Source organism: Trachypithecus francoisi, unplaced genomic scaffold (genome assembly GCF_009764315.1).
Source record: "Trachypithecus francoisi isolate TF-2019V2 unplaced genomic scaffold, Tfra_2.0 Contig01440, whole genome shotgun sequence".
Lineage (NCBI taxonomy): Eukaryota > Metazoa > Chordata > Mammalia > Primates > Cercopithecidae > Trachypithecus > Trachypithecus francoisi.
The window spans coordinates 4,636,046-4,658,916 of NW_022681431.1; the positions used below are offsets into that span (position 1 = coordinate 4,636,046).

Consider the following 22,871-nt stretch of genomic DNA (forward strand, 5'->3'; position numbering starts at 1 on the left):
TTGGAAAGTTTTTCATGTTAGTCCTAAGGCACTTCCTCATTATTCCTTATGGCCACAAAGTATTTGTTTTATGGATGTATTATAATTTCTTTAGCAAGTCTTTGACAGATATTTTCATTTTTTCTAATCTTACCTAAAAAACCCATCCTTCTTCATTGCTGTCAGTGCTGTTCCAGTAAATAATCTTTAATATAATATTTTGCCTAAATGTGAGCTTATTTGTTGGGTAAATTCTAGAAGTGTAATGCACATTTGTAGTTTTGACAAATACTGCAAACTTGCCCTCCAGAGTAGTTGTACCAGTTTCTGTTTCTATACAATCCCTATTTCCTGATACCCTTTGCCAAAATAGTATGTTATCAAATGGATCTTTGCCAATTGATAGGCAGAAAACAATACATTAGTATAATTTTAGTTCTATTTATCTTACTAGTAATAGCTAAACTGAACATTTTTTCCTGTACATTAGAAATTTTTTCTTTTACTTTTCTATAATCTGTATATACTATCCTAGTCTCCATTTTGCTCTTGGGTTTTTTGTCTTTTTATCAATTTGCAGGAATTCTTTATGTATTAGAGAAATTATACCTCTCTCTGTGATAGAAGTTTTCCCCCAAATTTGCTATTTCTTTTATAAAGAACTTTGTCATGTACATTTTTTTCGGTGTTGTCAAATGTATTATTTTCTCTTTCTTTCTTTTTTTTTTTGCGACAGAGTCTTGCTGTGTTGCCAGGCTGGAGTGCAGTGACACAACCTCAGCTCACTGCACCCCCTTTCTCCCAGGTTTAAGCGATTGTCCTGCCTCAGCCTCCCGAGTCGCTGGGACTACAGGCACTTGCCACCATGCCAAGCTAATTTTTGTATTTTTAGTAGAGACGGAGTTTCACCATGTTGGCCAGGATTCTCAATCTCTTGACCTCATGATCCACCCACCTCAGCCTCCCAAAGTGTTGGGATTACAGGCGTGAGCCACCGCGCCCGGCCAGATTTATCATTATTTATGTAATGGCTTCTGAATTTAGGTTCACAGAAAGTCCTTTCCTGCCTCAAGGTTATAATTTTTTGATGATGCCTTCTAGTTCTTCTGAGGTTCTTAAAAAAAAACTTAAACTTTGATCCATTAGATTGTTATACTATTGTAAAAGTGAGGATCTGACTCCAACCTCTTTTTTCCAGATGTCTCAATACTACTTTTTGACTGTTCTATTTTTCATTTATTTGAGATTCTATCTTTATTATATCCCAATTCCTATAGGTGTTTGAGCTTTTTCTGGATTTTTTATCTGGTTCTATTGATCTACCTATCCATTCAGTAGTAGTATGCTTTAAATTTTGTCGTGTTATTAGGGTTTTATAATTTGTTTTGCTTTATTACAGGGCTAATATTTCTGTACCTTCCTTTTTGAGGCTTTTTTCTTTCTACTCTGGCTTATTTTTCCATATATACTTTAGTGTCATTCATGTATATTTCAAAAAAAAAAAAAATGTTTTCTTCCCACAAAATTTCCAACTCAGGTTATGTCATTAAACGAAGTAAGAGTACTCTCATAAAAAATTATACATTTTGAAACATGTTTCAATATAAAGGGAAACATTTTAGTAGTTAGTATTATATTAATATTTAAAATATAACTGTAAGTCCCTTATCCTTTACACTAGAGTGCCTGATCCATATAAACTCACTGTATTATTCATATATTGTATTTAGATGATTTTCAGTCTGCATCTAGGTCTGAATTACTCTAATGCTTTTATGATCTGGTTCTCTCTAAACTTTGCTAAGGGGAAAAATATTTTAAATGTAAAATATTTGTTATCTTGCAAAAATAAACATTGACTACATTGTTCTATGATTGAATCCCAAGTACATAATGCTATGTAACTATAATATACATACATGTTTCTATATGCATGTTTTTAATATTTCAACATTTTAGAAGCTCATCTGCATACTTAATTTTACTTTAAAATGTTCTAGAAAAGCAGTCTTGACTTTCAGTCAGATTTTGACAAATACGGAGAAAGCTGTTAGCCTCTACTTGAATAAATGTCCTGGATTAAATATTGCTCTCCATTCCCTCTATGGAGATACTGATTGATACCATTGGAATGCTGAAAACTCAAAAATGGCCTGTTTATCCATTTCTACTCTCACAAGTTGAATTGCTTGCTTTCTAAAGCATTCATCATCTTTTTTGTAGAAACCACAATTCTACAATTTTTTTTTTGGAAGGGGGTCATATTTTATCACTTTATGTATATATATCACTTTATATATTAAATATTATATAATATTTAATTCCATTATATAATTTAATAAATATCACCTGCCATTATAAGAGTTCATCTGTAGAGTGCTTGACCTTTGTTATTTAGAGCAATTTTGAAATAATTTGACATGTTGTATCCATAAAATCGAATCTAATGATCTTCTCTTTTTCTCTTCAGTCTATACAGTAACCCAAGTGGGATGTCTCCTTATGCTTCTCAGGGTTTTCCATTTCTTCCTCCATATCCTCCACAAGAAGCAAACAGGAGTATCACTTCTTTATCTGTTGCTGACACTGTTTCTTCTTCAACAACAAGTTATACCACAGCCAAACCTGCCGCTCCTTCATTTGGTGTCCTTTCAAATCTGCCATTACCCATTCCCACAATGGATGCTTCAATACCGGTTGGTATCGTCAGTTATCTATATTTTATGCCACTGAAACATTCATTCAGTCAACACACATTTATTACATGCCTCCATGTGCCAGACAATAAGTTAGACAAAATATGAAAACATTAAATCACGTTTTTCAATTCAAGTAACAAAGCGGTAACCAACAAATAATAATTTTAAGTGTGGAGCTTGTAATTCTAGTGTAGCAGAAGACACAGCTAGAGTTTTGGTAGAGACACAGTTAGGGGAATGGTCAGTGCTTCTAGGGACCAAGGTAGAACTAGTAGGTTACCTTTACAAAAAATGTGACTGTTTTTTTTCACCACTTTCTTAGTGCCTCAGATGTACTGATAAATATAGTGGGTACTCAGTAAAAATAAGGCAGCTAAACAAATGCATGCATTTATTATGCTTGAGGCCAGATTTTGAAAGATCATTATTAATTTGCCAGAATAACAAGGGGATACATAAGGCATTCTTTGAGAGGCCATAACATTGTCAAAGGCATTGAGGTATAAAGCAGATGGCATTTTTGTGAAGCTGCCTATAGTAGATCTCTCTGGCTGCCATATAGGGTGTGGGCAAAGGCAGAAGAATGATCATGTGGGAGCAGCAGGTGTCACATTATGATGGGTCTGCTAACGTATGCTGAGGGCTTCAAGTGTTCCATTGGCTTAAAAACTGGTATGTTCTTAAGCTGGTAACTGTTGCTATGTGGAATGTTACTGGAAAGACTAATACTTTGGGCATAAAACATTTAAAGGGGTATAAAGCCTTTCAATTACAACCCTCAGTGAATATCATCCATAGCATTACTCAAGTATAAAACCATACTATATCCAACATTACTGATTTCAGAGTTTATAATCATTTAGAATACATAGACCCAAGTGGACTTGGTTTTTCCAAAACCTTTCATTTATTGTGTTAATGAATGTTATGAACAAATTACAATTAGTAGTATGAACAAAATTACAAGAGGGCTTTTCAAGGGTCCTCAAGGATAAAAAGTCATATATATTCAAACATGGCTCAATTGCTCATCTACCCTACCGTCTCATCTGACTGAGGCATGTAACTATTCAGACTGTTGCCAAATTACTGCTTTTCTATATTTAATGCCTTTCACTTGAGAGAAATACTCATATATACCAGTGAAATCTACATCCATATACTTAGACAAGAAAGAGAACTACCAGTTCTCTACCTAACACAGGTACTCATATGGCCCTCAACAACAAAACAAAAAGTAATCCTATGTACACTACACTGAAAAAAAGATAGACTGCAGGAAGAAGGGCAGACTAAGGCAGTGTGAGATGTGAAAATGAAAATATGATAATGCAAACAGTTATGGGATATAGTACATTAAAGATTACATTTATTAGTAATTGAGAGCAGTCAAAAAATGGCTGAATTTTAATATCATTTAAAACTTTTCTTTAGACAAGTCAAAATGGTTTTGGTTACAAGATGCCAGATGTCCCTGATGCATTTCCAGAACTCTCAGAACTAAGGTAAACCTGGAGAGTAAAGTTGATGACATTGTCTATTTTATTTGTAAGCATACACCAGATCATTATTTAATATCCATATTAAATTAAATTTTAAAATCTTCACTATTCCTATACAGTATTGTAGTTGTCTTAGTGGGAAAGTTTTAAAAATCAGTTTTAGGTACTATAGGTTGTATTTATTGAGTGACTAGTACATACTCAGGGATTTTTTTAGGATTTTTATAATGATGTAATAGTTACCAAGATAATAAGATCCTTTCTCTCATGTGGCCTGCATTCTTTGAAAAGTATTTTTGAATACATTATTCCTGACAGTTTCAAACTATATCTTGGCCTATTTTAGATCTTCCATTGTTCCTTTAGTAGATAAACTTTACATATAGAGAAATAAAGTTATAAAATATTAGATGTTTTTACAGCCAAACTTTTTTTCAATTAAGGTGCCATTTTTCATGGAACTTTGCTTCTCCAAAATGCTTCATGAAGAAAATGGTTTTTGGCCATTCAGTCTTGGGAAGCATTGCACCCTTTATACCCCCATTGAGAGTTCATGATACTCATAAGGCTCTTATTAATAAGACTACTGAATGCAGTTAAACTTTTTTTTTCTTTTTTTGCAGTTCTTTTTTTCTTTAGGATATATCTCATCAAAGGTGTACAGCCAGGTACTCATGAGAAATCCTATAGTTTAAAAAGAGTTTAAATTTATTTGCACCAATGTTTTACAGTCATTTTAAGGCAATAGTGATTTATCTTCTGTTATAATAAATTAATGAATATTTGCAATATACTGCATGCATGTTAAAGGTTAATATGCATTGTAATGCTCACAATAATAGTTCTCATTTATTAAAGTTATCTTTTTTGCTTTAAATTTTTTTAAAATAATTGTTATGAAAACATCAAAAATACAAAAAAGGTGAAGAAACTAGTATAATGAGCCACCACGTATCCATCATGTGGCAACAATAGCTATGAACCCTTTTGCTCACTGTGCTTCATGCCTCCTTCTATCCAGCTTTCTTGGAGGGCTATATAGGTATGAGTCACCGTTATTTAAAGCAAATCCCAGATAATACATCCTTTTTACCCACCAATTCTTCAGTAAATTTTTCTGCCAGGTAAGGATTTTCTTTCCTTTTTTTCAACCATAACCCCAGTCACCATCATCATTATACCTAACACAGTGGTAATTCTTTAATATTACCTTCTTTCTCCAGTGTCTTAGTAATTAATCTTTTTGTTGGTAGTTTGTTTGAATCAGGATTCAAAACAAGTTCCACCTATTGCATTTGGATAGTGGATCTCTTAAGTTCCTTTTAATAATGAACCATTTCTCCCCAACTTTTCTCTTTTATACACACACACACACACACACACTTTGACATATACATATTTGTATTTACATGTGCTCATATACATGTACACAAATATGGGAATAAATACATGTCCATGTACATACATGCATACATATATATTAAACATAGTGTGTGTTTATTAAGTTGGCTATTTGTCCTATGAAATCTTCCATATCCTGTTTTTTCCTTGTTCCCTCCTTGTGGTACCATTGAAGGGCGTTTCTCTATTTCCCATAGTTTATACTGCTGGTGGCTAGAAGTAGACAAGGTTCAATTCTTTTGCCAATACTTATGTCATAATTAGTGCATGCTTCCTATTACATCCCATGAAGCAGCAGTGAGGTCTGGTTGCCCTTTTTTTAGTGACATTAAGATTATATCAGGTTAAAGCACCTGAAATCATTGACCATCATTAATTCAGCAAGGGTCGTAAATATGATTTAATGATTTTATCATTACCACCAGAATTTATTAACCAGAATTACTCTATGAAGAACCTGACTTAATCAATTACATATTTAGTTATACTAAAATACGCTTCATACAGGACCAGGAAAAATGCTTAATTTTTCCCCTTATAGTATCAGCTTTCACAATAATGAGTTGATGCGCTATCCATCTCCAAAAATTGCTCTAATGGGTGAGAAACTCAAGTTGCCTTCTGTATCATTTCTGGCAAAGTTGAAGATGCAGTGGGCTCATCATGAACATTTCTTCTCCCAGACCTAGAGTCAGCCATTTCTCTGAAGGGCCCTTGTTCTTTTCCAAAATAACAATACCAGTATTGTTACTAAGATTATTGAATGCAAGTTAAATTTTTGTTTTTGTTTTTTACAGTTCTGTCGTCTTTAGGATTATGACATGCCAGAATATACTGTTGTTTTTTTGTTTTTGTTTTTTTTTACTTTCTTCAAATAATTTTTCTCTGGGTGTTGATACAACTTAGAATATACAGGTTTACTTATTGTCAAAGCAGTCCATTTTCTCGGAATTTTAAAGACTGCTTTTTCTTTTCTTCTTTATTTTTAAATTATCCAACGTTTTTATATGGCTCCATAGTCAAAACTAAGATACGTTCAGAAAAGTTTTTGCTTCCATCCATATCCACTCCACCTAGTTCTTTCACCCTACAGATACCCATTTTTGTTTTTGGTTTAGCCCTCCATTATTTCTTTTCTTTAAGTATTTTATGAATATCTGTATACACATATACATAAACACACATAAACGTATCTATAACTCTTACTGTGATAGCCACACATCTGTAAGCTAAATAGGCAGAGAGGTTAAAATGGAGTTGTGACTGCTTATGCACCCTATCTTACTGGTCCTACAGTAACTGACATTATGCACTAGCAGAGACTATGTATCTTGTAGAGTGTTGGGAGATTTTACTGACTACATTTTGGCCAACACATCCTTGGAATCATGCACTGACCTGGTCTAAAGCTGACTAGATAGAATAGTTTCCCATAAAAGTTTTTCACAAGCCAAAATGTTACAGTAACTACTCTGGCCTCTTTTCAGTCCTGTTTCTCTCTCGTCAGTACATACAATGAAATGACTAGGAATAAATTCTTCTAATGCTAGCTTCTCTGTGAACTTTTACTCGTCTGAATTTACTATAGTACTAGTGTGTTCAACATTATGCTTGGAAGAAATAAATAGCTTAAATTTTATATATCAGTCAGTCTGGTTCCTATCAGGGAAATTTAAGAAATAAGTGATATTCTCAAGCAATTAAGTTAAACAGAATTAAGAACAAGAAAAAAATACTGAACTATATTACTGCTGTCCCATTTTAAGAAACCTAAGCTGAATAAGCTCTTAGTTTCATACATTTTTCTTAAACTGAGTTAAGTTGATTTTATTTTTAATTTCAGGTCACTGGATAACTGTGAACACTTCCCCACAGTTGTGATTTTTAAAGAGAGGAGATATATCAACATATCCATTGGACCAGAATTTATTTTTACAGATTCTGTCGAGAATATATTACAGACTGCTTTATGTTCCATTGTGGTTGATGTTTTATATGATTTTAAGGTTAAAATTGGCAGCCTTAGGTGTATATGTAAAAATTATTTAGAACCCTATCAACTAAATAAAGCTGAAAAATTTTAAATAGTTGTCAGGGAGAAAAACTTGATGTCTGATATTTATTAACATTTTTTCTTTTGTGTTTCTAGTGTGACACAACTCACAGATATGAATGAACAAGAGGAGGTATTACTAGAACAGTTTCTGACTTTGCCTCAACTGAAACAAATTATTACTGACAAAGATGACTTAGTAAAAAGTATTGAGGAACTAGCAAGTATGTTTTCCCTCTCCTCAGCTCACATTTCCTGAAAAAAATCTGATCTTTACCTAGAAGTAATCTAGAGATTTATCTTACAGGAAAAAATCTCCTTTTGGAGCCCAGCTTGGAAGCCAAAAGGCAAACTGTTTTAGATAAGGTGAGTTAGTGATCATTTTGAAGAAATGTATATAATTTAAAAATAGAATAAAACATCCTTTTCATTTTCTCTTTTAGTATGAATTACTTACACAAATGAAGTCTGCTTTCGAAAAGAAGATGCAAAGGCAGCATGAACTTAGTGAGGTAAGACTGTTTAGTTTGTTTCCTTTGCCATAGATTTTTTTAATCTTACGTGCATGAGTCATGATCTTATTTTCATTATCATCAGAAACCATTTATGAGGTATCTGACCTTTTAAGACATGATACCGTTAAACGTAGATGAACAGCTCTTGATGAGGCATCATACATTATTTGTGCTCATGTAAGAGCGTCTTTGTTTCCAAAACAGAAAATTATGACAGGCCCTGACAAATAACTTATTCTGAGTAAGTTATGAAACCATTGCAACCCCTGTAGTGAAACCTAGCAACAACAACAACAAAAACTTTTGACTCACTTGTAAACTTATCTACAAATACCTTAAATGAAAAGTTTGCAAATTAAAAAGAATAATATATGAAAAATATATAGTATTATCTGCTACAAATAAGTTTTGTTAGAAATCCAGTTATGTGAAAATCAAAAGAATTTTATAAAATTCAACCTATATTTCTGAAAAAAAGGAATCTTAAAAATGAAAAGGAAACAGAGGACATAATCTTTGTATTATACCAGTAACCTCATAGTTAATATTTTGTTTCCTATAAAATCAGGAACTTTGAGTAAAGTCAGTGAAATAAAACATAAAATAGATATAAACCAACAACAGCAAAAAAGATGGTAAAGGAGAATATAAATTTATAATGATTTCAGATAATATGGTCATTTGTCAGAATAAAGAAATAATAGCTAACATTGAGCAATTAATATGTCTTGCGCTGCATGAAGCTATTTACATATATGACCTGTTATTATACCAAGTCCTATGAAATAGGTATTGTTACTTTTTCCCATTTTACATTTTACAGATAGGGAAACAGGCACAGGGAGATTAAATAACTTCCTTGAGGTCATACAAGTAGAAACATTAGTTAGGAGTCTAACCTAAGCAGTCCTCCTTCACAGAAAATCTGTGAGACTCAACTGAAGGTACTGTTAGATATACATTGGACCTTGTAAATGTTGAAGAAGCTTTCATAGTACTCAACATCATTCTTTATACAAACTCATAGTAAACTAAAACTAGAAATTTCTTACTTGAAAAAGAATACTAGAAACCAGCAGTAAACATCACACTTAATGCCTAAACATTTCTAGGATCCCATTAATGTTAGGAATAAGAGAGTAATGCCTCACGATCACTGCTGTTTAACATTGCTTGGGAGGTTCTGAGTACTGCAACCAGACCACAAAAAGTGGTATAGTATAAAATAAGAAATGAAACAGTTGTTTACCAAAAATAAACAATCAAAAATTCTAGAGAACTGAGAACTTTTTCCTGTTTGCTCCAGCAATTACTGCAAAATGAAGTACAGAAAACAACTCATTAAACAAAACTGTAAAGTAGTTAGAAGTGAACCCAATGAAGTAAGTCAGGAAACTTTATTGAATTGGCATTCAATAAAAGAAGAGTTGAGTTTTCTATTTTCTAAGACTATTTAGAGCAGCATAGAATATATTCATTGAATGAAAGATCCAGTATTAAAAAGATTTCATTCTCCCCAAAATAACTTAGAAATTTTAATACGGTTCGAATCAAAACGCCAAGAGTTTTTTTTTTTTTTTTAATCAACAGATTTATTCAAAAGTTCATCTGAAACTTTATTTTTTCAGCTGGGTAAAAGTAGTCAGGAAGAGCTTGAACAAAAAGAAAAATGAACAAAACTCCCTTTCCCAGTGTCAGAATACACTGTAAATCCTCATTATTTAAAACAGTATTGTAATTTTATAGGAAGAGAAAATTATTTCTATGGAACACACTATGCAGTTCAAAAATAGACTTGTGTAAGTATGTGAATAATCAGTTGGAAAAAATTGAGGATTCAGTAAATTATAAAATTGGCTATTTAGTATCCATTTAGAAAAAGGCTAGATTGTCATATCATACAATACACAGAAAGGTATTACAGATAAACTACTTCAGCGGAAACCATAAAATGTCAACTAGCTTCTAGGATTTTTTCTTTAACATTATGGTGGGAAAAGTCTTTCTAAGCATAATAAAACAGATATGAGTATAAAGGAAGAACTCGACATATTTAGCTATACAGATTGAAAATTTGGATATATTAAAAAATCATGAAATAAAAAGTGAAGTTAAAAAAGGCACAGATATTTTTAGCATATACAACAAATGCTAATGCCAGTGGTCTATTGCAAAAGGAAAAAAAACAGGAAACTGACAAAAGGAGAAAGATAAATGTCCAATAAAGATTCTGCTTTAACAGTTACTCTGATCCTTAAACATTCATATAAGAATTGCTGGAAGCAATTCTTGAAACACTTAAAAAAGACAAACACACATCAAACACTGATTCCTAGGTTTCTTTCTAGATGTTCTCAGTCAATTTTTTGGGGGATGATGAATCTTCTACACTCTAACATATGGAATCCACTTTCAGTAGACCATTGGTTCCGTGATGGAGGAATCTGTTCTGTTTCATTTCTACTGTGTACCTAATACCTGGTTCAGTGGTTGGCACATAATAGGTACTCAATAAATATTTAATGAATAAGTAACTGGAAACTTTTGAAAATATGTTCAGCTTTACCATAATTTTTTTAAAAGCCAAATAAAACATCCACGTGAGCCATACTTGTAAAGATAGATAACCAGTTTTGGCGAGGGCAGTAAGAAAATGGTGCATTACAGTTCATTTTTGTGTATGATGTGTCACAAAGAGATATTACCCCACATGCATTAGGATGGCCATTATTTTATTTTATTTTTTTCTTACTCTGTCACCCAGGCTGGAGTGCAGTGCCGCAGTTACAGCTCACTGCAGCCTTGAGTTCTCAGGCTCAAGCGATCCTCCTAACTCAGCTTCCCAAGTAGCCAAGGCTACAGGTGCGTGCCACCACACCTGGCTAATTCTTGTATTTTTTGTAGAGACAGGGTCTCACTATGTTGCCCAGCCTGGTCATGAACTCCCAGGCTCAAGCCATATGCCTGCCTCAGCCTCCCACAGTGCTGGCATTATAGGCATGAGCCACCACACCGAGCAGGATGGCTATTATTAAAAATAGTTTTAGTGCCTACATTTAGGTCTGTGATCCATTTGGATCAATTTTTGTATTTAAGTAAGGTAAGGGGCCAACTTTGTTCCTTTGCCTGTCGATACCCAGTTTTTTCCAGCACCATTTGTTGAAAAGACTCCTTTCTCCATTAACTGGACTGGGCCCCCTTGTTGAAAATCATTTGGCCATTTATGTGAGGGTTTATTTCTGGGTTCTCTATTCTGTTCCATTGTTCTTTATATTTTTATGCCAGTACCACAGTTTTGATTACTGTAAGTTTGTAGTAACTTGAAATCAGGAAATATTAATCATCTTTGTTTAAGATTGTTTTGGCTATTTGGGATCTCTTGAAATTCCATATGAATTCTAGGATGGGTTTTTCTATTTTTGCAAAAAATGCCATTGAGATTTTGATAGGGATTGCATCAAGTCTGTAGGTTGCTTTGATTAGTAATGTCTTCTCAAGAACATTAAATCTTTCAACCCATAAACATGGGATGTCTTCCAGTAATTTATGTCTTCAGTTTCTTATAGCAGTATCTTACAGTTTTTTGTGTACCAGTCTTTCACTACTTTAGTGAAATTTAATCCCATCATTTTTGCCTTATTCCATTGAAATGAGTCATCAAGTTCAGCCCACACTCAAGGGTGGGATTATGCAAGGGCAGGAATACCAGGAGGTGAAGTCATTAGTGGAGAGTCTCCTTAGCAGATATCTACCACAGTGATTTAATTTGTAAATCCTTAGGAGAGAACAATGATTTTCTCAGTTTCTCTCATTTAATAGTTTGCAGCCAGTAGCTAAGGATCTAGGTGGGTCATTATAAGATGGCAGATTTTCTCAAAAAGAGGCTATATAGGGCACATAATAAATTGCCTCTCCATACCACTACCTTACTTCCTTTCCCTGTGAGGAGTTCTTGTGAGTATCATAAATTAAAGTAGTGCCTGATTTTCTTTTTCAGAGCTGTAGTGCAAGTGCCCTACAGGCAAGATTGAAAGTAGCTGCACATGAAGCTGAGGAAGAATCTGATAATATTGCAGAAGACTTCTTGGAGGGAAAGATGGAAATAGACGATTTTCTCAGTAGCTTCATGGAAAAGAGAACAGTATGTAATACTCGTCAATTGAGGACAAGTATTGAATAAAGTTTGGTATTTTTATAGGGAGGAGAAGCACTGGGTCTTAGCTATTTCTCTATTATGCTATCATCTCCCTTTTTTTGTACAATATATTATTTACCTGAAAGGAAGGTTTTTATTTCTTGGGTGTGGACTTGGGCAAAAACCAGGTACCTGGAACTTAAAACTTTGAAGGTCTGTCATAGGACTCTGGACAGCCACACACCTTAGCTATTCCCAGGGAACCCCATGGGGGGCAAGTGCCATTGCTCTAAGATGTCCTTTTGATGTGACTTGAGAAGTAAATGAGAGTGAGGGCCTGTATGTGTGGCTATTTCCTGTCTCGTATGTCAGAGGAACAGTCCTGGTGAGAAAGGGGCTCGTCTGAGCAGAAATTGCTAATAAACTTTGTGCTGATCTGGGAAAAAAAATATTTTTTTGACAGTATAATATCAAATTACTTTAGCATACTCATGAGTGAAAAACATTAGCACATTACTGAAGTGGAGTTTTGAGTGCTGTGAGAGGAACCTGAAAAGCCTCGTGAGAATAATAGCATCATCCTCCTATCACTTTAGACTTGCTTTATCTGGGTATACAAGCAGGTAAATCGAATAGTTGTTTCAGAAATGGTAATATCTATATAATTGTGTAATACAGCTGGTAAATCGAGTCCAAATAGTTGAAATATAGTCCTTAATGACTTGTTTTACCACTTGTTGAAAGAGAGAATAATCTATAGGGATTATAAAATAATTTTTAAAAATTGAGAAACAGTTCCTGTTCTGTTCTGGTATTTCTGTTGTATTTAAAGAAAAATCCAAAACAGTCTGCTTAATAGTTTGTTGCCTTTTAATACAGTCCAAAATATTTACCTAAGTTGTCTGAAATAATCAAATTTTAAAAACTTTATGAAACATCTGTGAGACACACACACAAACACACAAACACAAACATACACACACTCCTGTTAAGGCAGATGGGGTGGATTTTATCATTCCCATTTTTTATGAGGCGAAATTGAAGTTCAGAGATGTTAGTGACTTACTTATGGTTATAGTGTTAGTAAGGAATTGATTTCTGGTCCATTATTCTTTAATGATATATAACTGTGCCTTGAAGCTTGCATCTGTTAATCTTCCTGGTTAACAGCAGAATTTACGTCCATATTTTTAAAACACAGATATTTAAAGTTATATAGTCAGATAATTGATATAAAGGATCAGTGTTTGTTTTACATTCTAGAAGCTTGCAGGCAAAGGCTGTCTCCCAAGCAAGAGGTTTTTTTGATTCTTAAAGTCTTAGCTGTCTTCAACATTAGCTATCTTCAACATTCAATTATTAGATTACTAGCTAATTCAAAATGAATTGGTGTCATGTGGTCGTCTGCCCAGTCGACTGGACTGAGGGAGTGGATTATGAGAAGGGAGCATGAGAGGTTCCCTAAAACAGAGACTGGCGTGCAGGAAACAAAATGACAGGCACTTCTCCTGTCGCATTCAAACTATTATCTGCGCCTTGTAACATTAGTGCTAATGAAATGAATTTGCTCATAATCTGATAATTTTAGCTATTGGATTATTAGCTATCTTCAACATTCAAAACGTAAAATAGTGCCAAGAAGTTAAAAGGTTCCTGTCATACTGTAGGAAGTAAAGTAATAGGCATATCTTTGTAAAAGTGACTGGTATTTTTAAACATTTATTTTCTAGATTTGCCACTGTAGAAGAGCCAAGGAAGAGAAACTTCAGCAGGCAATAGCAATGCACAGCCAATTTCATGCTCCACTATAGGTAAATTGCATTTCAGGTTTGAGTTTCAAGGTTATTGCATCAGTATTCTTTAAACAGACATGTTGTTAATGGTGCCTGTTCATCAGCCTTAAGCATAATGCTCTCATTATAGCTATTGTGCTATGTAACATAGAATGCTTTGTATTATATAATCATAATATAAACATGTAACTAGTAGAAATCTTTTGGATATTTTCTGTGATCTTGGCATGAATGAAATTTTTTTAACATTACCTTCTAATATAGAATTGTAAGTTATAGTCAGTTCCTTTCTCTCGCCTGGTGTGTAGAGTATACCTTATCACGTGGCTAACATTTCTCAAAAGGCTCCTTTGTCATTTCTTCCTTTAAAGTGAACTTCCAGCCAGCCTCTTTTTCCATCCCACACCATGATTACTCTAATAATTTGCCCGTCCCCATGACTTGAGGGTTCTCTTCCTATGCAGCACTGACAGAATGATCTTCCTAAAATACCACTTTTATGATAAAATTGGCTCTACTCCAGAACCTGTAATGAATCCCTAGTAATGACAGTATCCATGGCAAATTCCTCTGGTTTTAAGATTTCCATAATCTTGCATATATTTCAGATCATCCATTTTAACTCTGCATTTTCCCCTTACATTGCATTGTCTTACGTGGCACATTCTTCTTCTACCGCAGTATCTTTGGTTGTGCTCTTACCTGATGTCAAGATGCCTTTCCTTTTCCTCTGCATCTGTTTTGTTTTAGGAATGATTTGTTTGCAAGAACAGTTCCCACCCCAAGAAACTTAAGTAAAAGCTTATGTTACTGGATAGGACAAGGATTTATTATAGGGTAAAAATGAAGGAAAGTACAGTCACCTGAGAGGGAAAACAGCCACTCAGTGATCAGAACAGCTCTTCTCACACCTTTTTTGAGACTGCTTGTTTGCTTGTTTCTTATTTCTCCATCTCTGTTCTTTTTAAAAATTTTTTCTGGCCGGGCACGGTGGCTCAAGGCCTGTAATCCCAGCACTTTGGGAGGCCGAGGCGGGTGGATCACAAGGTCAGGAGATTGACACCATCCTGGCTAACACGGTGAAACCCCGTCTCTACTAAAAATACAAAAAAATATTAGCCAGGCATGGTGGCGGGCACCTGTCGTCCCAGCTACTTGGGAGGCTGAGGCAGGAGAATGGCATGAACCCGGGAGGCAGAGCTTGCAGTGAGCTGAGATCGCACCACTGCACTCCAGCCTGGGCGAGAGAGCGAGACTCCGTCTCAAAAAAAAGATTTTTTTTCTTACTTGTCCTTCACCCATTCCTAATTATATCATCTGACAGTTCAGGCAGTGAATGGAGATAAACAAGAGTCCCTGGAGTTCCAGAACATTCCCTGGGAAAGTAACTGAACCAGTATCGGCAAGCTGTCCATCCTAGTGTAGTCAGTTTGGCCTGGCAACTGGTATCCTATGGTCCTCTGCCCAGTCGACTGGGCTGAGGGAGTGGATTATGAGAAGGGGGCATGTGAGGTTCCCTAAAACAAGGACTGGGGTATAGGAAAAGAAATGACAGGCATTTCTTATGTCCAGTTAAACTACTTCTGCTCCTTGTAACATTAGTGCTCACAATGAATTGTTTTATATGTTACTTTCCAAATCATACTATAAATTCCTTAAGGGTAGGGGCTGATTTTTGATACCAACTTTGCATATCTGCCAGCTTAGGAAGTAGACACAGAGTAGTTGCTCATTTATATGAACATCCTAGAATCTATTCCTTACCTCTATTCCCTCATAGTCAAGTTATTTTATAGGCAAATCTTTTTTATTATTATTATGCTTTAAGTTCTGGGATACATGTGCAGAACGTACAGGTTTGTTACATAGCTGTGGTGATTTGCTGCACCCATCAACCTGTCATCTACATTAGGTCTTTCTTCTAATGCTATTCCTCTCCCTGTCCCCGACTCCCCGACAGGCCCCAGTATGTGATGTTCCCCTCCCTGTGCCCATATGTTCTCATTGTTCAACTCCCACTTATGAGTGAGAACATGCGTTATTTTGTTTTCTGTTGCTGTGTTAGTTTCCCACGAATTGTGATTTCCAGCCTCGTCTGTGTCCCTGCAAAGGACATGAACTCATTCTTTTTTATGGCTGCATAGTATTCCATGGTGTATATGTGCCACATTTTCTTTGTCCATTCTATCATTGACAGGCATTTGGGTTGGTGCCAAGTCTTTGCTATTGTGAACAGTGCTGCAATAAAGATACGTGTGCATGTGCCTTTATAATAGAATGATTTATAATACTTTGAGTATATACCCAGTAATGGGATCTGGGTCAAATGGGATTTCTAGTTCTAGATTCTTGAGGAATTGCCACACTGTCTTCCACAATGGTTGAACTAATTTACATTCCCACCAACGGTGTAAAGGTGTTCCTATTTCTCCACATTGTCTCTAGCATCTGTTGTTTCCTGACTTTAATAATTGCCATTCTAACTGGCATGAGATGGTATCTGATTGTGGTTTTGATTTGCATGTCTCTAGTGACCAGTGATGATGAGCTTTTTTTCATGTTGGTTGGCCGCATAAATATCTTCTTTTGAAAGTGTTCATATCCTTTGCCCACTTTTTGATGGGGTTGTGTTTTTCTTGTAAATTTAAGTTCCTTGTAGATTCTGGATATTAACCCTTTGTCAGATGGATAGATTCCAAAAATCTTCCCATTCTGTAGGTGGCCTGTTCAATCTGATGATAGTTTATTTGCTGTGCAGAATGTCTTTAATTAGATCCCATTTGTCCATTTTGGCTTTTGTTGCCATTGCTTTTGGTGTTTTAGACATGAAGTCTTTGTCCATGCCTATGTCCTGAATGGTGTTGCCTAGGTTTTTTTCTAGGGTTTTTAAGGTTTTAGGTCTTAACGTTTAAATCTTTAATCCATCTTGAGTTAATTTTTGTATAAGGTTAGGTAGGGGTCCATTTTTAGTTTTCTGCATACAGCTAGACAGTTTTCCCAACACCATTTATTAAATAGGAAATCGTTTCCCCATTGCTTTTGTCAGATTTGTCAAAGATCAGATGGTTGTAGATGTGTGGTGTTATTTCTGAGACCTCTGTTCTGTTCCATTGGTCTGTATGTCTGTTTTGGTACCAGTACCATACTGTTTTAGTTACTGTAGCCTTGTAGTATAATTTGAAGTCAGGTAGTGTGATGCCTGCCACCAGTTTTGTTCTTTTTGCTTAGGATTGTGTTGGCTATATGGGCTGTTTTTTGTTTCCATATGAAATTTAAAGTATTTTTTCTAATTCTGTGACGAAAGTCAATGGTAGCTGGATGGGAACAGCATAGAATCTATAAATTACTTTGGTCAATATGGCCGTTATCACAGTATTATTTTTTCCTATCCATAAGCATGGAATGTTTTTCCATTTGTTTGTGTCCTCTCTTATTTCCCTGAGCAGTTGGTTTGTAGTTCTCCTTGAAGAGGTCCTTCACATCCCTTGTAAGTTGGATTCCTAGGTATTTTATTCTCTTTGCAGCAATTATGAATGGGAGTTGACTCATGATTTGATTCTCTGTCTGTTATTGGTGTATAGGAATGCTTGTGATTTTTGCACACTGATTTTGTATCGTGAGAGTGCTGAAGTTGCTTATCAGCTTAAGGAGATTTGGGGCTGAGACAGTGGGGTTTCCTAAATATACAATCAGGTCATCTGCAAACAGAGAAAATTTGACTTCCTGTCTTCCTATTTGAATACCTTTATTTCTTTTTCTTTCCTGATTGCACTGGCCAGAACTTCCAATACTATGTTGAATAGGAGTTGTCTTGTGCCAGTTTTCAAAGGGAATGCTTCCAGCTTTTGCCCATTCAGTATGATACTGGCTGTGGGTTTGTCATAAATAGCTCTTATTATTTTGAGATACTTTCCGTCAGTACCTAGTTTATTGAGTGTTTTTAGCATGAAGGGGTGTTGAGTTTCATCAAAGGCCTTTTCTGCATCTATTGAGATAATCGTGGTCTTTGTCATTGGTTCTGTTTATGTGATGATTACATGTATCGATTTGCATATGTTAAACCAGCCTTGCATCCTGGGAATGAAGCCAACTTGTCATGGATAAGCTTTTTAATGTGCTGCTGGATTTGGTTTGCCAGTATGTTAATGAGGATTTTTGCATCGATGTTCATCAGGGATATTGGACTGAAATTTTCATTTTTTGTTGTGTCTCCGCCAGGTTTTGGTATCAGGATGATGCTTGCCTTATAAAATGAGTTAGAGAGGAGTCCCTCTTTTTCTGTTGTTTGGAATAGTTTCAGAAGTAATGGTACCAGCTCCTCTTTGTACCTCTGGTAGAATGTGGCTATGAATCGGTCTGGTACTGGGCTTTTTTTTTTTGTTGGTTGGCTATTACTGCCTCAATTTCAGAACTTATTACTGGTCTGTTCAGGGATTTGACTTCTTCCTGGTTGGGAGGATGTATGTGTCCAAGAATTTATCCATTTCTTCTAGATTTTCTAGTTTGTTTGTGTAGAGGTGTTTATAGTATTCTCTGATGGTAGTTTGTATTTCTGTGGGATCAGTGGTGATTTTTTTTTTTTTTTTTTTTTTTTGAGATGGACTCTCAATCTGTTGCCCAGGCTGGACTTCAGTGGCATGATCTCGGTTCACTGTAGCCTCTGCTTCCCGGTTTTAAGCAGTTCTCTGCCTCAGCCTCCCAAGTAGCTGGGATTACAGGCATGCGCCACTGCACCCAGCTAATTTTTGTATTTTTCGTAGAGATGGGGTTTCACCATGTTGGCCAGGCTAGTCTTGAACTCCCGACCTCAGGTAATTTACCCACTTCAGCCTCCCAAAGTGCTGGGATTACAGGTGTGACCCACCATACCTGTACAATCTCTTCTTTATCATTTTGTATTGTGTCTATTTGATTCTTCTCTCTTTTCTTCTTTATTAGTCTGGCTAGCAGTCTATCTATTTTGCTAATCTTTTCAAAACAGCTCCTGGATTCATTTTTTGAAGGGTTTTTCATGTCTCTGTCTCCTTAAGTTCTGCTCTGATCGTGGTTATTTCTTGCCTTCTGCTAGCTTTTGAATTTGTTTGCTCCTGCTTCTCTAGTTCTTTTAATTGTGATGTTAGAGTGTTGATTTTAGATCTTTCTTGCTTCTCCTGTGGGCATTTAGTGCTATAAATGTACCTCTAAACACAGCTTTAGCTCTGTTCCAGAGATTCTGGTACATTGTGTCTTTGTTCTTGTTGGTTTTAAAGAACTTACTTATTTCTGTCCTAATTTCGTTATTTACCAAGTAGTCATTGAGGAGCAGGTTGTTCAGTTTCCATGTAGTTGTGTGGTTTTGAGTGAGTTTCTTTTTTTTTTTTTTTTTTTTTGAGGCGGAGTCTCGCTCTGTCGCCCAGACTGGAGTGCAGTGGCCGGATCTCAGCTCACTGCAAGCTCCGCCTCCCGGGTTTACGCCATTCTCCTGCCTCAGCCTCCCGAGTAGCTGGGACTACAGGCGCCCGCCACCTCGCCCGGCTAGTTTTTGTATTTTTAGTAGAGACGGGGTTTCACCGTGTTAGCCGGGATGGTCTCGATCTCCTGACCTCGTGATCCGCCCGTCTCGGCCTCCCAAAGTGCTGGGATTACAGGCTTGAGCCACCGCGCCCGGCCGAGTGAGTTTCTTAATCCTGAATTCTAGTTTGATTGCACTGTCGTCTGGGAGACTTCCGATTTCCATTCTGTTGCATTTGCTGAGGGGTGTTGTACTTCTAATTATGTGGTCAATTTTAGAATAAGTGCTATGTCGTGCCGAGAAGAATGTATATTCTGTTGATTTTGGGTGGATAGTTTTGTAGATGTCTGTTAGGTCCATTTGGTCCAGAGCTGAAGCTGAGTTCAAGTCCTGAATATCCTTGTTAATTTTCTGTCTCATTGATCTAATATTGACAGTGGGGTGTTAAAGTCTACCACTGTTGTGTGGGAGTCTAAGTCTCTTTGAGGTCTCTAAGAACTTGCTTTATGAATCTGGGTGCTCCTGTATTGGGTACGTATAAGGATAGTTAGCTCTTCTTGTTGCATTGATCCCTTTACCATTATGTAATGCCCTTCTTTGTGTTTTTTTATTTTTCTTGGTTTAACGTCTGTTTTATCAGAGACCAGGATTGCAACCCTGCTTTTTTTTACTTTCCATTTGCTTGGTAAATCTTCCTCCATCCCTTTACTTTGAGCCTATGTGTGTCTTTGCACATGAAATGGGTCTCCTGAATACAGCATACTGATGGGTCTTGACTCTGTATCCAATTTACCAGTCTGTGCCTTTTACTTGGGGCATTTAGCCCATTTCAGGTTAATATTGTTACGTGTGAATTTGATCCTGTCATTATGATGCTAGCTGGTTATTCTGCCCATTAGTTAACGCAGTTTCTTCATAGTGTCAATGGTCTTTACATTTTGGTTTGCTTTTGCAGTGGCTGGTCCCAGCTGTTCTTTTCCATAGTTAATGCTTCCTTCAGGAGGTCTTGTAAGGCAAGCCTGGTGGTGACAAAATCCCTCGGCATTTGCTTGTCTGTAAATGATTTTATTTCTCCTTCACTTATTAAGCTTAGTTTGGTTGGATATGAAATTCTGGGTTGAAAATTCTTTTCTTTAAGAATGTTGAATACTGGCCCCCACTCTTTTCTGGCTTGTAGGGTTTCTGCAGACAGATCCGCTGTTAGTCTGAGGGGCTTCCCTTTGTGGGTAACCCAACCTTTCTCTCTGGCTGCCCTTAACATGTTTTCCTTCATTTCAACCTTGGTGAATCTGACAATTATGTGTCTTGGGTTTGCTCTTCTCAAGGAGTATCTTTGTGCTGTTATCTGTATTTCCTGAATTTGAATATTGGGCCATCTTGCTAGGTTGAGGAAGTTCTCCTGGATATCCTGAAGTGTGTTTTCCAACTTGGTTCCAGTCTCTCTGTCACTTTCAGGTACACCAATCAAACATAGGTTTTGTCTTTTCACATAGTCCCATGTTTCTTGGAGGCTTTGGTCATTCCTTTTCATTCTTTTTTCTCTAATCTTATCTTCACGCTTTTTTTCATAAAGTTGATCTTCAGTCTCTGATATCCTTTCTTCCATTTGATCGATTTGGCTGTTGATACTGTGTATGCTTCATGAAGTTCTTGTGATGTGTTTGTCAGCTCCATCAGGTAGGTCGTTTATGTCCTTTTCTAAACTGGTTATTCTAGTTAGCAGCTCCTCTAACCTTTTATAGGTTCTTAGCTTCCTTGCATTGGGTTAGAACATGCTCCTTTAGCTCTGAGGAGTTTGTTATTACCCACCTTCTGAAGCCTACTTCTGTCAGTTCATCAAACTCATTCTCAATCCAGTTTTGTTCCCTTGTTGGCGAAGAGTTGTGATCCTTTGGAGAAGAAGAGGCATTCTGGTTTTCTGAATTGTCAGCCTTTTTGCGCTGGTTTTTCATCATCTTCATGGATTTATCTACCTTTGGTCTTTGCTGTTGGTGACCTTCGGATGGAATTTTTGCGTGGTCATCCTTTTTGTTGATGTTGATGCTATTGCTTTCTTTTTTTTAGTTTTCTAACAGGCCCCTCTTCTGCAGGTCTGCTGGAGTTCGCTGGGGGTCTACTCCAGATCCTGTTTGCCTGGGTATCACCAGTAGAGGCTGCAGAAAAGCAAAGATTGCTGCCTGCTCCTTCCTCTGGAAGCTTTGTTCCAGAGGGGCACCTGCAGAGTGCCAGCCAGAGCTCTTCTGTATGAGGTGTCTGTGGACCCCTGCTGGGAGGTGTCTCCCCATCAGGAGGCACGGTGGACAGGGACCCACTTGAGGAGGCAGTCTGTCCCTTAGCAGAGCTAGAACTCGGTGCTGGGTGATCTGCTGCTCTCTTCAGAGCCAGCAGGCAGGAACGTTTGAGTGTGCAGAAGGTGTGCCCACAGCCGACCCTTCCCCCAGGTGCTCTGTTGCAGGGAGATGGGAGTTTTATCTATAAGCCCCTGACTGGGGCTTCTGCCTTTCTTTCAGAGATGCCCTGTCCAGAGAGGAGGAATCTAGAGAGGCATTCTGGCTACAGTGACTTTGTGGAGCTGAGGTGGGCTCTACCCAGTCCAAACTTCCCGGAGGCTTTGTTTACACTGTGAGGGGAAAACGGACTACTCAAACCTCAGTAATGGCAGATGCCCCTTCCCCCACCAAGCTGGAATGTCCCAGGTCAACTTCAGACTGCTATGCTGGCAGGGAAAATTTCAAGCCAGGGGATCTTAGCTTGCTAGACTCCATGGGAGTGGGATCCGCTGAGCAAGACCATTTGGCTCCCTGGCGTCAGCCCCCTTTCCAGGGGAGTGAAAGGTTCTGTCTGGCTGGCGTTCCAGGCACCACTGGGGTACGAAAAAAAATTCCTGCAGCTAGCTCAGTGTCTGGCCAAACGGCCACCTAGTTTTGTGGTTGAAACCCAGGGCCCTGGTGGTGTAGGCACCTGAGGGAATCTCCTGGTCTGCGGGTTGCAAAGACCATGGGAAAAGTGTAGTATCTGGGCTGGATAGCGCAATCCCTCACTGCATGGTCCCTCAAGGCTTCCCTTGGCTAGGGGAGGGAGTTCCCTAACCCCATGCGCTTACCAGGTGAGGCAACGCCCCACCCTGCTTCTGCTCACCCTCTGTGGGCTACACCCGCTGTCTAACCAGTCCCAATGAGATGAACCAGGTACCTTAGTTGGAAATGCAGAAATCACCTGCCTTCTGTGTTGGTCTCCCTGGGAGCTGCAGACTGGAGCTGTTCCTATTCGGCCATCTTGCCTGGGAGCCACTATGGGCAAATC

General features: G+C 37.1%; 1 protein-coding gene across 5 annotated transcripts in view; it reads left to right on the top strand.

The window, feature by feature from the left end:
* The window catches only part of VPS37A (VPS37A subunit of ESCRT-I), an 87,672-nt gene that overhangs the window by 26,476 nt on the left and 38,325 nt on the right, over positions 1-22,871 (top strand). For 4 of the 5 annotated variants that reach the window (XM_033226107.1, XM_033226115.1, XM_033226094.1 and 1 more), the window contains 7 exons: positions 2,450-2,675; positions 4,113-4,183; positions 7,731-7,858; positions 7,942-8,000; positions 8,078-8,146; positions 12,147-12,290; positions 14,015-14,095. In XM_033226107.1, coding sequence (XP_033081998.1) covers positions 2,450-2,675; positions 4,113-4,183; positions 7,731-7,858; positions 7,942-8,000; positions 8,078-8,146; positions 12,147-12,290; positions 14,015-14,095 — 778 coding nt within the window. Of the gene's footprint in view, positions 1-2,449; positions 2,676-4,112; positions 4,184-7,730; positions 7,859-7,941; positions 8,001-8,077; positions 8,147-12,146; positions 12,291-14,014; positions 14,096-22,078; positions 22,146-22,871 lie in introns of all 5 variants that reach the window. The other variant, XR_004440824.1, reaches the window with a different exon arrangement.